The sequence below is a fragment of the Wyeomyia smithii genome, chromosome 3 (assembly GCF_029784165.1).
Source record: "Wyeomyia smithii strain HCP4-BCI-WySm-NY-G18 chromosome 3, ASM2978416v1, whole genome shotgun sequence".
In the NCBI taxonomy this organism is placed as follows: Eukaryota; Metazoa; Arthropoda; class Insecta; order Diptera; family Culicidae; genus Wyeomyia; species Wyeomyia smithii.
Window position 1 is genome coordinate 80,603,267 of NC_073696.1, and position 16,940 is coordinate 80,620,206.

The 16,940-nt window shown below is 36.5% G+C and overlaps 1 protein-coding gene across 3 annotated transcripts in view; it reads left to right on the forward strand.

Moving 5' to 3' along the window:
- LOC129726868 (trissin receptor) overlaps positions 1-16,940 on the forward strand; it is a 223,055-nt gene that overhangs the window by 146,325 nt on the left and 59,790 nt on the right. For all 3 annotated transcript variants that reach the window (XM_055684042.1, XM_055684045.1, XM_055684044.1), the window contains 2 exons: positions 10,402-10,546; positions 11,724-11,883. In XM_055684042.1, coding sequence (XP_055540017.1) covers positions 10,402-10,546; positions 11,724-11,883 — 305 coding nt within the window. The remainder of the gene's footprint in view (positions 1-10,401; positions 10,547-11,723; positions 11,884-16,940) is intronic.

The window sequence follows — 16,940 nt, forward strand, 5'->3', positions numbered from 1 at the left end:
AATGCATCCTAGTCATTTACATGTCGGTGTATAGATAAAATGTGTAACAATTGTTTGATATAATGTTCAACATTGTTGCTTTACTGCTTAATGGTGGAGAAAGGTGAAAAGTTCCAAGGTCAAGCTTTCCCATACATTTCCCTCGTTATTGGTTTGCTTCCCGAGCACAGATAACAATAACATGGACGAAATAAATTCCAATGCCTACATATTTTGACTCAACAAAGTGTTTTGGTTTGTTTGTCTTTGTCTAAGCTGCGTGGCCACGCCCTAATGGCAAAAATCTACTCTGAACTCGATACAAAAGACTGCGTGAAGAAAATTCAGCTTCAGTTTAGTTTGTTACACAATAGCGAGTGCAGTGCAGCTGTTAAAGGTACGCGAAATTCAGAAACGAGAGCTGCATACGAGTCAACTTCCCGGCACTGCGGAGCATGTTACCTTTATTTTGCATACGGCAGCAACAGTTAGGTACCATCGTTCGCTGCAGGATATTTTGCTAGCACAGCTACTGGAGGGCACAGCGGAGAGCAAATTTTATTATGAGCGGCCAAGAAAAATATTCAAAGCAACCGTTGGTGCGATCATCAGCGTTCTGTTCGTTCTGTTGTTGTTCTGTATATTTTGAGGAGAACAGCGGAGAGCAAATTTTATGCGCGGCCAACAAAATATTCAATGCTACCGGTGGTGGTGTGATCATTAGCATTCTGTAGCACACATTTCGAGCTGAAGATTATGGAATCGGTTCTTTTAAGAACTATAATTTTTTTTGATCAAAGAAAATTCAAAAAAAACATTAAATTTCAATTTAAAAAAAAACAGTTGAATTTTATTTTAAATAAACTAGACGTTAAAACGCAACTTTTGAAAAAAAAAGTCCAGGATGGAGGAATGAAAAATATTTTTTTTTTATGGTAGATTGTTTTTTTTTTATAAAAATTCTAATTCAAACATTTTTCAAAAAAATTTATTCTGATAATTTTAAAAGATGCAGAGAGTCACTTTAAATCAAAAAGCGCTTGGTAGTTAACATTCTAAAGGCATTGGTTTTCGAGTTATTTCTAATTTAAGCTCGGAAAATTATTAAAATTTAGGAAAATACACGTTTTTCTTAATTTGTCCGTGGTTCTCCAGCAAAAACCTTACGTTCATTGGAATGCTTGATCAAAAATATACAATTCATTCTTTGACAACAAGACGATTTGGCGAACGGTTCTCAAGAAAAGAGCTCTGAGAAATCACACACTATAAGAACTTCACCATCTTTCAAATTATTTTTTGCTTCTCTCATGTAAGTCGACTGTTGAGTTTTTATGTGATCGTGGGTTACCAACTTTTCCAACTTTTCACAAAAATAAGATACAAATTCATCAATTGGTTTCACAAGTGTCTCTATATTACATCGATCTGTTACAATCAAAGCGATGTTCGAAAGGTATTTCTCTCTCACAACGTTCCTCAAGTTCTTTGAAAATACTGTTTTCAAAATCTAAACGGCTTGGGCCATGTTCACATTTGGGGAGATAACAATATTTGGATCGTGTAGTTGAGCTACACAATAGTTGTTCAAAGTAAAATTTAGAATCATTTTGGAATGAATATTTCTTTAGACTGTGTATCATCAATTCAGTATTCTCGTGATCAGTACAAACACAAATATTATGAGATCCTGAGCTTCCAAGTAATTTACAAAGCTTAGGTTTCAAAACTCTAAAAGAAGTCAACCCAATATCAGTTTTGCTGATATCTTTAAAATAAGCGTAATCCTCACGAATTGAATACATTAGGAGTCGCACATGCTGTCGCTTGCCATCTTTTCTCACTGAAACGTAGTCCCTTTGCCCTGGCATGGCTCAACTGACCTGGTCACTGTCATAGCCCTGCTATACCTCGTTTTTTACTTCCAGGGGCAATCCATGTCCAAGCCTCACGTCAGGAATAGCCAATATTCCACTAACCTCTGATATGCGCCGAGCCTGTTTCACAATGTATTTCGTTGTTTCAAACTTTTCTGTTACCTTTTGTTGGTTCCAAGATTTCGGTACAACCGAAAGTATTCTTACTTTATCTTCCCTCGAGCATTCGGACGCAGTAAATATTTTCTTTTAACTGCAAAATCATCTCGTCGAAGTCTCTCGCTTTACGTTTCAATAAATCTAGGTCATCTTCAACATCAAAATCGAAAATATTTTTTCTTATACCGTCAGTAATGTTCAGATACTTTTTTTAGGATATTTTTCCTGATTGAGCTTTGCCAGTGATATCGGTGAAACGTTGATTCCAGCTAGGCCTTTGTTGAATAACTCAATTTTCTGTGTTCTGGAGTATTCTTTTTGAATTCTTTCTTGAGAATATGATGATACGATTGATGGTATCTCCGCCAATTCGTATACAGATGCAGATGGTTGCAACTCCGTCGGTAGAATGTTTCTTCCACATCCTGATGTTGATGGTTCCATGAATGAATTGTGTGGATGCTCTTCGAGATCAAATTCATCTTTCACTTCGATACAATATAATCTGCACGAATCACTAATCGATAAAGACGTATTAGAATGAGCTTGACAGTTCAATATTTTTAATTTTGCAATAACGTTTTCGTTTAATTTACGTAAGCTTGATGAGTACCGATGATCAGGAAAGGGTTTACAGCACTTGGGTTTGGTGTATTCTATTTTCACTTTATTTATCTTCACAAAATGCAAACTGTTACTAACACTTCTAAAGAAGTGAAATCGTATTTATATATGAAAACAGATATATTCCAGATATATTCCATCGCCGGTCCGTTAATCAACGGGTCGTGAGTTAGGGTCCTGGGTGTAGTCACCTCCCCGGGTTTCGGTGATTGGCACAATAACAGTGGCGGAACTAGACCGACGGTAAATAAGCGAGAATTAAAAAATATATATATCTATATTGTTACATTATTCCAATTAAAAAATGGTCATATCACTTATGAAAGTGAAAAACTCCCTTAAAAGCTCTAAATTTGATATTATAGTCAGGTATCTGCACATGAAAACACATTTTTTTAAATCCACTATCTCAGAAAACAAAATCCGCGCATTTCTCTATACGGCAACAACGGGACTCGTTCAGCAACCAACCAAAGTTTTTTCATCATTAGTGGACCACTTTTTATTTTATTTACTAAACAAACTCACTACACTAAGAATACTATAATTTTTGAAATGTTCACCTCAGATTTCCAAAAACAAGCTTCGATTTGCAGAAATATATGAGATGAAATGATGAAACTTGCCAAATCAGTTTCTGTTAATACGAAAATATCATACTGAAAGATTGCATTATTCCGACATAATTGACATAAATCGACAGCACTGCAGTGGTTACCTAGGTAACCAATTTTGCACGTTAACAACTACAGCGGATAACTAGGTAACCTACTACGACGGTTTGCGGCTACGATCATTCATAAAAGTGTGATTCATTCATGATTAACAGAAAGTTGAATATGGGGGTGTCGTGAGATGAATAATTGAGCAGTGATTTAACTTTTGAGATGAATATGGAAACGTTGTGAATAATAGCTTACAAATTTCAGGATGAAGCTAGCTAAGTTTACCAGATTTCCAATGCTGAGCAATTCCATAAGAGCATGTTAGCGCATTTTGGTTATTTGTCGAATAATTTCGTGAAAATGTGGAGTTTAATTCGTGCATTCTTCGTGAACATCGGCTTAATGAGATGATTAAAGGAACAGTTACCCTAACTTATTTTTTGTGAATTTTAAAACAAGTGTTCATGAAATAAAACAAAACCGTATTTGACATCGTTTGACATCAAAATTTCAAAATGGAAAAACTTCGAGTTGTGCCGGTGTTGCACGATACCGACGATATCCCCACCTGACTGTAAGGATGTGGCCGGCGCTGTTTTTAGTGTATTAAAAATCGGTTCATTGAATGTTGCACAGTGAGAAGGAATTTCCACTCCTAGTCGTTCTTTCAGTTTATTCTTTGTGTATCTTGAGTGGCTTGGACCCATCACGAAGTAGCAACTACTGACCTATGCAGTCAGAACTAAGCTAATCTAAGTTAACTGTACAATTCTAGCAAACGTAACTTTGTGAAACTGGATAATATCGGCAATATTACGGAAGCTTTCGCCAGTTATGCGACATTCAATAATTAAATTTCGGAAGTTGATCAGCATTTGTGCTTTTTTGGGCATTTGGCAACAAAAAACTTCCAATTTTGAACACACTTGAATGTTGGTTTGGGGTGGATAAAATTTTCGGTGAATTTTTTACCCTTTTTCATAATGCAGCTAATGAAATCTCAAGAAAGAATGACAATGGGATAAATAAACATAAATAATTAAATCCTAGAGGAACACTCAAATTATTAACCTGGTTTTCACTAGAAAAACGAAGAAAATGAGAATTGTTGAGGGGGAGGGGTGGATTAACTTTTTTGCATACTGTACGTATCTACGTATTGAGAAAAGTTATAAGTGAAAGTTATGGAATTTTTGACGTAGGACTACGTCCAACCGCACTATACCGAGATACATTCCGCGAAAACTAAAACCAAGATGTAACGACGGAATGAAACATTTCAAACGGTTATACTGATGTAACCACATGATGGACCACAATAATCGATATGTCGTTGGATTGATAAAATGATGGACAATTTTGTGATTCTTCAATTTTCATTATCACTTCATTGTTAAACAGTGAAAATTGAATAAAAGTTTCAAGGTCGAATGTTCACCAACAATGTACCAATCATATGCGAGCACGCCTAGCACAGACTTCATGAATAGACACCAACTGCCTGCAGTGATATCCTGTATAGCAGTGGCAAAAAAAATTTGACAGAATCTCCCCGTCCCAATAGGTCAACTAATGTTAGCTTCCATCAGCCTAGACTGAATTGATGTCTTGAAGGTAAAGCTTTTTCGGAAAGTTCGTAACCACCTCCACTACCAGACAGTTTTACGTTGTGCTGTTAACAAATATGTTAATGTTAATGAAACTGATGTCTTGAAGGATAATATGATGGCACAGGCAATAGTACTGCACCGAGCAATGTATGAACAGAGCGCTGGTTACTCGTCGTCTATCAGTGCAGAAAAACTCGATATTCATTTGTGTGCAGTCAAGCCAAGTGAAAACTACATTGCCGCTGTTGACTCGCAGTGAGGCGTGGAACACAATCGAATTGCCGTTTGAATCGTCTTCTTCTTCTTCTTGTTTCGTATAGCAGCAAATATCAGAATTCAATATGATTTTTCGGATGTCGCAAAATAGGCTGCGCCGCCGGGGACAACAAAATGCGTTGTTTATTTTTGAACTCTACACTCTGCCTTTTTTTCGATTTATTTAAATAACTAAATATAAGGTATTTAAAAGACAATAGAAAACCAAAATGCACCGTACAGATCTTTGAATATGTAGTTAAACGAGCTGTACTGATGATTATATTTTACTAGCTAAATGAATTTAGTCCAATATGACAATACTAGTTGCATCACGCGGTGGCGGTTTAGAGAAAAACCAAATTCATTTCATCTTCATATTAGAGTTCCGACGTTAGTGTTTGTATTTTTCAATTGAAATTTTTTTGAATAGCATTTGCAAGAAAATATTACTTTCCATAACCTTACTTGTAATTGAACAACGCTATGCAAACATTAATTGCTGAGGCTGATGTTGTGCATCACTCTAGCTCAGTTTATTTTCGAAGATAACGGACATATAACTTTCAAATATGGTATCTTCGTTGTTCTTTGGTATCTTGAAACTGATCAAATTTTTTTCTGATTGATCCTGTATACTGATAAAATGTTTCAATTGACCTGAATTGAATGTTAACATGTTCATAAAATTCGATGTTAATTTCAAATTTTCTGTGAATATACATTTTCTACTAAAACTGTAATTCGTTATCGATATTTTTTCCACGAGCTTGTAATTACAGGAAAAAAATTTATGTGACATCTTTGCCGCTTTGTGATCGGTGAGTGAGCCAACTTCAACAAGACAAATAGATATAGAAGGAAGTTTAATTTCTACTAAATCGTACTCAATTAAATATTTTATAGAAGGTTGCCTTTTCGCGCATTAAAGAAAATTCGCTGTATTAGAATGAAAGGTATTCATCAATGGCCCAGAAACCAAATTTAAGGGAAAATCAAGTATCTAACTTTTTTACTTTTGTAGATAGAAAACCTTGTTTTACAATTTTATAGCTCCAATAATTTTAAGTAACTTTGTAAAATAAAGTTTTTTTCTAAAACATTGCTATAGAGCTTTTCTCCTAAACTTGGTTTCTGGACCATTGTGAATGTTAAAGAGAATATTTTTTCTTCTAAGATAGAGTGCTGCAAAGAAATAATCAAAATACAGACCCCGTTCGATTTTGGCAACACCTCAGAATTTTTTCTGTTGCCAAAATCGAACCATGCCAATAATGAACGGTTTTTTTCATGACTTTTTTGACTTTTTAAATGGTCAAAGACGACCTTAACAGTAGAAATGGCCACCAATGAACTAGTTTAGTTCCAAGTCGTTTGAGGTGTCGCTTGTTGAATTTGGGCTGACGACCTAGATACTTGATATTACCACCGAAACAAAACACCTTCCATTTGGAAGATGTTGAGCTTAAATTGGTTAAAACAAATCAAGCAAACTACAAAAGTAAAACGAGCTCAAATCAAACATAGCTTCTAAATAAAATTATAAAATTATTGTGGTCCTACGTCAACTATGCGGTCGTGTCTTGGTTACCACCATTCTACTATTTTTAATTTTTTTCTGTAGGAGCCTATATGGTGTACTCCGCGTTACTTTATATGCACTGTCAGTGCGTTCCATCTCTATGGGTATCACTGATAGTCACACCCAGACTTTGCATTTCACCCCAAGAAGGTATGAATTCTTTGATAAAGTTCCTTACCTTCATTAGTTATCTCGTTTGGCGTAAGGACACCTTTTTCAAACGCAGCCTTTGCTGAATTTATGCGCTGCATTAGCACAGGAAGTGTTCCGAGGTTTCTACTTCAGAATTACAAAAAATCTGTCAGTTCACTTTTTTTTTAGGTGATACCTACTCGGACAGTGGCCGGTTAACGTAGTAACCAGTGAACGATCGTGAACGAAGTGATAGAATGGTAAATGAAAAAAAAAATTTCACCTCCACCATTTTCTCATTACTTTTTGTCCTGATGACGAGGCTCTATAAAAACTATAAAAATTTCGAAGTGCCAAAAGTTTATTGAATCTACTCAAAGTGAAATAACTTTAAGATAAACCGAATTCGCAGAGCTAAGTATAATCTGATAGAAGCTCATTGAATTTTATTTCCATCAAGGTTTACAGAAATCGCAGATGTCTTAATTCTTAATCTAATTTTTGACGTTGTGCAATAAATAAAATTGAAATATTTCATTGAAGCGTTTCATGGATGATCGAATTCACCTCGATTTGCCACATATCTAGATAAACATTTCAAAAGGTATCAAAAAGTATCAAAAGTAATAACTCAGCTTTAGTAACTCTCCGAAGCGTGGTTTTCGTTCAGAAGGCTAGAATGATCCCTCCGCTATCAACTTGTGCAAACAACGTGCCATAAAAGGTGTTTGATCTGTTTTGGTGATTGAAAAATCGATCAAAGCAGATAGGACCTTTTACAATGTTTCTCTAGAAATCTCCTATAATTTATCGAATGAAGTAAAAGGTTGAAACTAAAAAGGTTGAAATTTATAGTAATAGATGTTTTTATGGCACACACATATGCTCGATGGCAAGCTTTTCAGATTTCATAAGACGAAATTTTATGGTTCACCTCAGTCAATAATGATTTTTTTTCGTATGAACTTATCATTCCGACCAGAAACATTGATCTTTAGTGATATCGCTGGGTGTTTTCTGTATTCCGCACTTCTATTATCAGCATTATCACTATTAAGAGCAGGGTTGATATTTGTTGACACTCTTGAGTGAAAGTGAAAAAAAGCATCCATAAACGTAATTTTTTTACAATCCTTTCAGAGTTCTCCCTTCCCGCTTTTTGCATGGAAGTGAACTGTCAAAACACCTCATTATATTTCATGCGATGGAAGCAAGACAACAAAGTCAGTTTATCAGTTAACGAAGATTGTCAAGGCATCGGTCAGTGTCAGTGAAAAAGTGTTTCGGTGAGGTTCATTTTGGTTGAGTGGACTGTTTGTTTTTCTTTTTCATTGTGAAGTGAAGATCATTTGGCTGGATTTGTCGTCAAATTTTATTCCGTCACCGTGAACGATGCGCGCGATCTATTTCATCTGAGTATAACAGCACGTTACTAGGACGAAAATCTAGTGTATCTGAAAGAGTGCTGCGATCATTGGAAGTGAAAATTGAAAATGATTGGCTCTAATTTTCGAAGAATTTTGCTGGGGAAAATGACTTTTATCAGCACTGATTAAGAGTAAGCGACATGATTATTCACATTTCTTTATCTCACTGCCTCCGGTCAATATTATCGCCAATTACAATTCCCTGGAGAGGTTTCGAATGAATGTTCCTCAGGCCACTTTTATTGCAAGAAAGATTTATATTTTCCAGAAGTTTTGCAGAGTTTAACGAAAACGAAAGGTTAGTGGGGAGCCTGAGAATAAACCCATGCTTAAGTCCGTTGACCCCGAAAAATCTTTGCTTTTTTGTCGGACACATAACGGGCAAAATCTCTGATGATTATAAGTTATGACGTTTTATTTTTTTAATTATGCTTTGTGAAACATTAAATATTCTCTGTGATTAATTTCATGGATCACATAATTTGCTCAAAGCGCACAGTAAAACCAGTAGAATAACAACAATTACCATAATTTTTTTTTTTGCGTTGACGGTGATTGATTGACTGATTTCTATTAGAGGGACTTTAACCCCAACAACGGTCATTTGGCCCTGCGTTGGGGGTAATCAACTGCAGCTTGTATTTATAAACTCGGAGAAAAATATATAGAACCACAGGAGCATGTACCATATGCATCATTCCTGTCGATTTCATCACGGAAGTCTCACCAGAATACATACATTTCGCCTCACTTCGGCTGTAATAATCGCGTAACGTGGAAAAGAATAGCAACCTAAAACAAAAACGCAATTATCACAATGTTGTTTAGTATTATACAGTTGCGTTTATTTAATCCACATCCAAGGCTCGACAGAGCCTCATAATAGCCGCGCTTTCCCTGCGGAACCTATAATCTAAAAGCTCCTTAATATCCATTTTTTCACAGTTCTATCAGAAAATAACATTGTATCTTTAGTTACCGGATGGTACCTTCCAGCACCGGAAACTGCCTTTAGAAGGTCGCAAGTATTTTTATTCCTCTAGGTAAGAAACAAGTAGCGAAAAATTCAAATTGCTACAATTAAGATTGGTATGTAAATTTTTTGATAGGACTTCCGTTGTTTTATAACCGACTTTTCATTTAAGTATTATATGCAGTATTGGATTAAATAGCCGTCTGTAGTATGCAATTCTCTTGATCGCACGTCGGATATGCTGCCAATTGTCAGTTATTCCGGTGTTGTTTTAAAGATTATTAAAGATTGCCAATATATATGCATTTGTTGATAAAAACCGATCTATATAACTAAATTTATTCTGGTCAAACTCTGTAATTACATTATGTAATCGGTTTTCTGCCTCACCATAACAAACTGAATAACAAAACTGTTGCCTTCATCGGAATTTTCCTGCGAACCGCATCGACAATGGAATCAACAAACGTATTATTATTAGCTCATCCATGCTCCAGATTCATTTCAATACGAAGAATAAACAAGTTTCAAGATTCAAATAGACCAGGGAAAACTGTGAATGTCACTGCTGATGGTACTGTCAACAATCCATCGTAAACGATTCATGAAAAATTTGTGCAATGGTGTCTCTGGAGTTATGCAAAACTTTATCTTCTCAGCAGTGAATTGTTTCATCGCTCCATCGTTTCCTCACAGGCAATGCTGAACTTAAACAAGCATTCCCTCGGTAAAGCAAATAACTTTGAGCGCTCTCTGTGTAAACTGTTCTCAACAAAAGTTTAAAAAGTATGTGTAACACTAGAATTTTATAAGTTAAAAGCATATAATTTCCGTATGATTTATGCATAATGAGGTGATGAAGCAGCCAATCAATATTCAAGTGTTGATACTTTTACCTGCTGTGCATTTCTAGCTAAATGTGAAATTAATAGAAATAATTCCATTCATAGTTCAATTACTACATCATCAATCAATCAATTCTGTAGATAAGTGCCCTGATAACATACGCATTAAGGGAAAGCTCTTTTCTCCCGCATTCGGCATGAACTATTGAAGCTTTATTTTTAGCCAAGGGAGAGCCATTGATCCCTTCGTTTTTGCTTCTTCGATTTTCACAGGCAATCTACTTGTTATCCTCGTGGTGACGCTGTCACGGCGTTTGCGCTCCATTACGAACTTTTTCCTGGCGAACCTGGCTGTGGCGGATCTCTGCGTCGGAGTGTTTTGCGTGATGCAAAATCTCACCATCTATCTGATCGAAAGGTAAGTTTGGTAGGAAACTTTTGGGCTCTTCAAAGAAGTCCTTCACAGTTTTCGGGTACCATCCCTGTTGCTTTCTAACCTAGAGTAGAATTAATTTTCAAACACTATATTATATAGTGTTTTTGACTCAGAGTTCTAGGTTTCAAAACAGAGTTCTGAGCTTCGATTAATTAGCTATGTAAACTAATCTTTTTATATACTTTGTTAGATTTCGCATTATATGCAATGATTTAACAGCTACGTCCTAAATAAAAACGAATAAAAAACCTTATCTTGCATGTTTTGTCTCTTCTAAGCGAAGGTGGAGTCGCTTTTGAAAGAAGTAAAGCGGTGAAAAATTTAACTTTCGTGCACGTCGTTTTTCGTGTGAACCCCACCGATATTCACCGGATTGCAGGAAATTACATTCGTAACAAAATTACACCTAATTGAATAAGCTTTCCAATTTATCGATGTGCACGTGGGTACGTAAAAAACGCTCTCGTACTTTGCACGTTCGCATGCTCGGAAAACACCGTCAATTTAAACGGGAGCAATAAAACTACCCTTACTTCTCCGTAAGAATACTAGTTATTGATACTGGAGAAATGATTAACCGCTAATCGTCGTTACCCAGCTGAACCATCTAGAAAATAACTCTCATTGTTGTTTTCGTTCGATTACAAGCACGGGAATCTCTGGAACTGTTAGGTTGAATTGAGTTACGCTATTTCAACGTTAGTGGATATTTGAACGTTACACTAATGTATTTTAATTTTTTTTATACTGATGAAAAATTAATCAAAAAAGTAGTTAAGAAGCACTTGTGCATTACGCGAATTACCAGTCATAGCTACGAATTCCATTCGTACTGTTTACATCACACAGATACGTGTTTCTAGTGAGCACTAGCAAAAAGTATAAACTCTTTGAGAAGACAGTATCCACTAAGCGATTTCTGTGTTCAAACGACTTTTTTAGTCAAAATAATTGAGCTAACAGCAACCAAATTAAATTAAAGTAGATCCCTTGTTGATAAATCTACCTCCTGCAGAGTTAAAAGTCTCCGTCTATCCTGTGGCGACATTTATAACCTCCAATTTCGCACTGCAATGTGTCATGTTTCTATACGTCTCCTGAGTATTTAATTAATTTTGTTTTCTTTTGCATTATCTCACTCACTACTTCTCGCTCCCAGCTGGGTGTTCGGTGACTTTCTGTGCAAAATGTACCAGTTTGTGCACTCGCTGAGCTACACGGCATCGATATTCATTCTGGTGGTGATATGCATGGAGCGATACTTTGCCATCATTCATCCTATCACGTGCAAACAGATACTGACATCCAGGAGATTACGGGTAAGTTTTCTCTCAGTTTAATTCATCTGTCAAATACTCTTCATTATGAGGAATGAAATACATAAAATAAACAGTTGTCACCTGCAAATGCACAGCAACGCAAGGACGTGCAGACGATTTTCAAAAACTTGAAGCTCCTATCCAGTATCCACCCACATTACCCCCCACCATCCGTCGTCGCCATCAACCGAGCAACACGATTTACCTAATCTAATTCAACCCAAGTCACGTGCGTCAGCTCCGTAATCCATAATTAACCTGACAACTCGACCTTCTCTCATCCATTAAGAAGCCAACCACCGTACTTTTCACCCGCAGGACAGTGCGCGTTGTCGGCTATTGACCTGGTTTCAACCCGGAAGGACACTCGCGGTAGCTAATGAGCTTGAGATGGATTTATCCAGCTTCCGGCTGGCTAATCCTAAATTAGCACTGTCAACTGCCTCCGCTGGCAAGGAAAATTAGTTTCAGCAAAATTAAATTATGCAGTACTTCTACCTTTCTCGGACCAAAATCGTTCAGGTTACCTATGTTAATGTTAGTCACTACACTGCATCACTATGTCATATTCCTTATATTCTATGAGGTTTTTTCCGCATTTCATTCAATTCCTGTTTTTCTCCATTGCCATTTTTTCAATCGATTACAGATATAAAAATGTAAATAATATAAACGAGCTAGTAACATTGATAGCCGTTTTAAATGCAATAATTCATTTGAGAAAAATAACTTTGAAAGAGAACTAACGAGAAAGGTACATTCAGAAAACAGTTTAACTGTTAAAAACCTGACGCTTAGGATCGCGGTGGTTGACAAGAAAAATACACACTTAATTTATCTCGGCAAACTCCCCAACAGCTGATTGAGCTCGGCGATATTTTTAACGAATGTCAGCAATATATTTCGACGAACATTCAGCAAATCTATTGATTTACCGTAAACCAGCAAGTATTGACGTTTCGTTTGCCGAAGTTCTTAAAAAGTCTGCCGAGAACTTGTAGAGCATTTCGCTGAGTTTATCAGCTGTTGAGTTGTCGGCAATAAAATCTAAGTGTGTAGGTATACGTTCACTTTGTACAGGGCTGATGGTCATAGAATTGAAAGGAAAGAAAGGGATAACCAGTAAGGAAGAAGGAAGGCCTAGTTGATAAGTAAGTCTAGATTTTTCAAGATGTCGGTTTTTGGAAAGCTGGGTAAAATGCTTAAGTACCCCAATATTTGTACTCTAGGAACTGAAACCAAGAAACAGCAAATTGATGTGTAACATCATTTTGAAATTCAATTCGCGACCTTCCATTTCGTCGTTTTTCGGTATTCGGCATACAACATTAACTACCGTTGTCGATGGCTATTGAGATGTTTTAGGAATACCTGAAGTGGCTGATGTTGCGATTTTTTAATTTTTAGGAAAATATTTCCAGAGAAACACTTCGAAAACTCGCCTTGATCGATCGTTTGTTTCTACCTCCTTGAGCTTTTGACGCTTCTTGAGGTAGCAATAATAATAATAATTTGATAGCGAAGAGTCCAAAATACGCTAAGAAAAGTTGCTGCAACTGGTGTGTTTTTATACTGAAGATTCATCAAGAACATCGATTGAAAACGATAAACCAAAGATCAACTCATGATTAACAATATGATCTTCTTACAATCCAGTTTGAAATTATAGGTTCAATTGTAATGTACACAGTACCAAAAAATGAAATTTACAACTAATAGAAATGAAAGCACATAACGATTTCTAGCACATAAAGTGAAAAACATATACAATTTCACACCGTTAATAATGCACAATACAGAATCGTTTTAAGCCATGTAAATTTGAACGTTAATTGATATAAACTTTAAACTTTGAACATAAATATACATGCAAATTCACAATATATTCATTTACTTTGCATGTGAATATAATGCCACACGGAATATTACATGGTTTCCAATGCTCCATTTATGTGCATTTAAAGTAATGTAAATTTTTTTTACTGTGTAGGATATCAACCAACCAGCTCTTAATAACTTCTAAGCCGCCATAATAACAAGAGCTAACATGGAATCCCGAGTAAGGCTGGGTACTCAGCTGGTGATTTACATATAAAATAAATGCTTTTCACGGTTTTCACGACAGATTTCGCTAGCGAAAATTTACACTTTTTAACGCTTGTCAAATTTTTCGCTTCGCTTGGAACTGTAAACTTTGCTTTACGAAAAATCAACTGTGCATGAACAATAGGGTGTCAATAAAATGCATAAGAGAAATCAGATTTTCGAATTTCGTTTGCATTGAAAAAATGGACTTTTTTCGGATAGTGATAGAAAAAACCCAAGACGATAATTGATTTTAATGAATTTCCCATGGAAGGTAATTATAGAAGCATTCTTGCAAAAGCAATTCCACGCCCTTGCTAGTGGCCTTCCGGGAGTTCACCGGAACATGGTAGACGAAAACATGCGTGTAGCATGTTTTTGAGTTCTTTCTTCGTTTAATTTATATATTCCTGCTCAATTTTCGCGACAAACGAAGTAGATCTTACGCTTCTGGTTTGCCCAGAAACTCTGGACGCAGCTGGGGGACGTTGGATGGGTTGGCCGACCTGAATATCACATCGATTTTCAGCCGCTCCATCACTTCCAACGATTGCTTTCGAGTTTGAAATGAACTTCACCTTAGAGCTCACTTCCTTCGTGAGGCAAGTAAAATACGAAGTGCCCTGTCAATCGTTGTCTTCCAGGGTGAGACCGGCGTCGACCACCACCATCACGTCACGATTCGCCAGAAAAATCGACTTAACCATCTTATTCAGCCATTTCCACTGCGTCATTGCCAGCAGCTTCGAAACGAATGGACGAAACTACCGCTTCCTGACATGTATGTCCATGTTTGCCAGGTACTTTTTCATTGTTTGGCCGGTTGCACCGACCTTTCGATCGAGCGTACGAAGCGCTGTTGCCACTTCTCCCTCGGTCTTCCTCTTCAGCATTCTTTGGAGCTTCTTGTCGCTCAGGGTCGTCGGCCGTCATGAACCGGTCTTTCTTTCGATGCTCTGTTTGTAGGCCAACAGTGCCAAGATGTTGTAAATAGAAAAAAAATCTCACGCTAGCCTGGAGGGCTAATGCGGTCTTGATCCACTAGATTAGTTGAGAGAACTCGTTATCGATATTGTTTTTGGCACATTTTGCATGTTGTAGGATAAGTACAACGATACACCGTGCCCCAGGGCTGAGTCGAGAAAATTTCTAGCTCGAGAAGATCACAACCGTGTGGGAGCTAGCCGACCGACATCGCTTACCACAGAACCACGGGGACCAAGATGTTGTAGATACCACAAGCATAACCGGCGCCCTTTTCCGTACGATGTCCGTTTACGACGCGGCGGGGTAACGTTCTTTGAGCGCGCACACTTCTTAACGGAGTTGCTTCACTGTTCTCGGCATCACGGTTAGAGTTTGAGTCACTTTTTTTCTGCTGACTCATGGGCTACTATGATTGTTGCTGCATGGTTTATTTCGTCAGTGCGTGTAAAGATAAAACCATTAAAAATCGGCAATTTTTGAGCATTTTTTTCAATGCAAACGTTGGTGCTCAACAATTTTGTCTTCTCGAAAAGGTCTCTATCCAATATTTAAGCGAACTTCTAATAAGGTTTTACTTACAGTCGTGAAACTCTCACATTTTTGACCAACGTCAAAATGCACAAAAGTAGCTCTTGAAGTATTTAAAATCGAAATTTTTTGTAAGCAAATCTCTTGGAAATGCATGAAATGTCGAGCTCTGATGTTATTTCATAAAAAAAATGCGCTGGGAGACTCGAGCTACACCGGAACACACAAGAGACACTCCCAGCTGGAACATTTTTTCCATCGTTCAAAAAACTTTCACTGTGACCGCTTTGAGGCTCTACTTCCCGAAGTACGTTTAAACTTAAATTTGGCATGGGAAATTTACGCGAGAAAACAACACTTTAGAACTCTATTGTAAATGAAACTCAAAAAGTCGACTTCCATTGGAACCCTACTGAAAATTATTCAAGTTGGTGCAAAATACAAAATATATGAAATCTAAGACAAAAAAATTGCCAACAAGCGGAACTATAATATATTTTATCTGAAAGCCAACATTTAAAAACATTCGATCGTTTAGAAAAAAATCGTATATGAAGAAGAAGAATTTGAGATTATATTTTTTTTTTATATATTAATTTCTATTTTGCGCCTTACTTTGAAAAGCTGTATGTGAATATAGAATAGCTACTTAATTGAGCTGATTCTAAACAACTGCAGTATCTTTTAAATAGTTTTAGATTCGGAACAAATCAGAATAAAACAATTCTTTCGTTCCAACGAGCCTGGTATTGATTAATCAAAGAAAACAATCAAATTTGAGAACAATCAAAAGAATAATCCTTTTCCCTGAGAAACTTTACAACTGTACATAAATCTGTAACCTCTCGCCAAAGATGACTAAAACAAGATACCTGACTTACAGTTTTTCATACATTTGGGCACGATACCTTTACAACGGTTAGTGCTGCCATCTGATATCTAGAACGCGCATAAAACTGGTTACTAGCCAAATCGATTTATCGTGCATAATCTGCCAGATGAAAATGAAAACTAGATGGCAGCACCATATACGGATATTGAAAATTAGATGGCCGCACCGTGCAAGGAAATTGAAAAAAATTGCTTCACCTTTCGCCACCTTGCCATCATTATCAATCAGTTAGCTTTGGGTATTATGAGACTAAACTGTAGGTGCTCGCATTCTTTTAGCGTTGGATCTGAGTTTTGTTCATTTCATTTCGTTTTAGTTTTGTGGAGTTCATCTCTAATCTTATTTTTTAGGAATTTCGTTAGTATTTTGATATCACCACAATAAAAAACCTGTGTCGTAATTTTACCTCAACTTGGCTTTTTATAACTCAGGATATTATTGAGTGAGTAAACAGCTTCACTTGATCCTTCTGCGGCAAACAAGTTTTAGTGTCAAAAAATAATTTTGTTTGAAAGTTTTTCGAATGTTGTTTTAGGTTATAAATTGAAAACCGTTGATAAAAAGG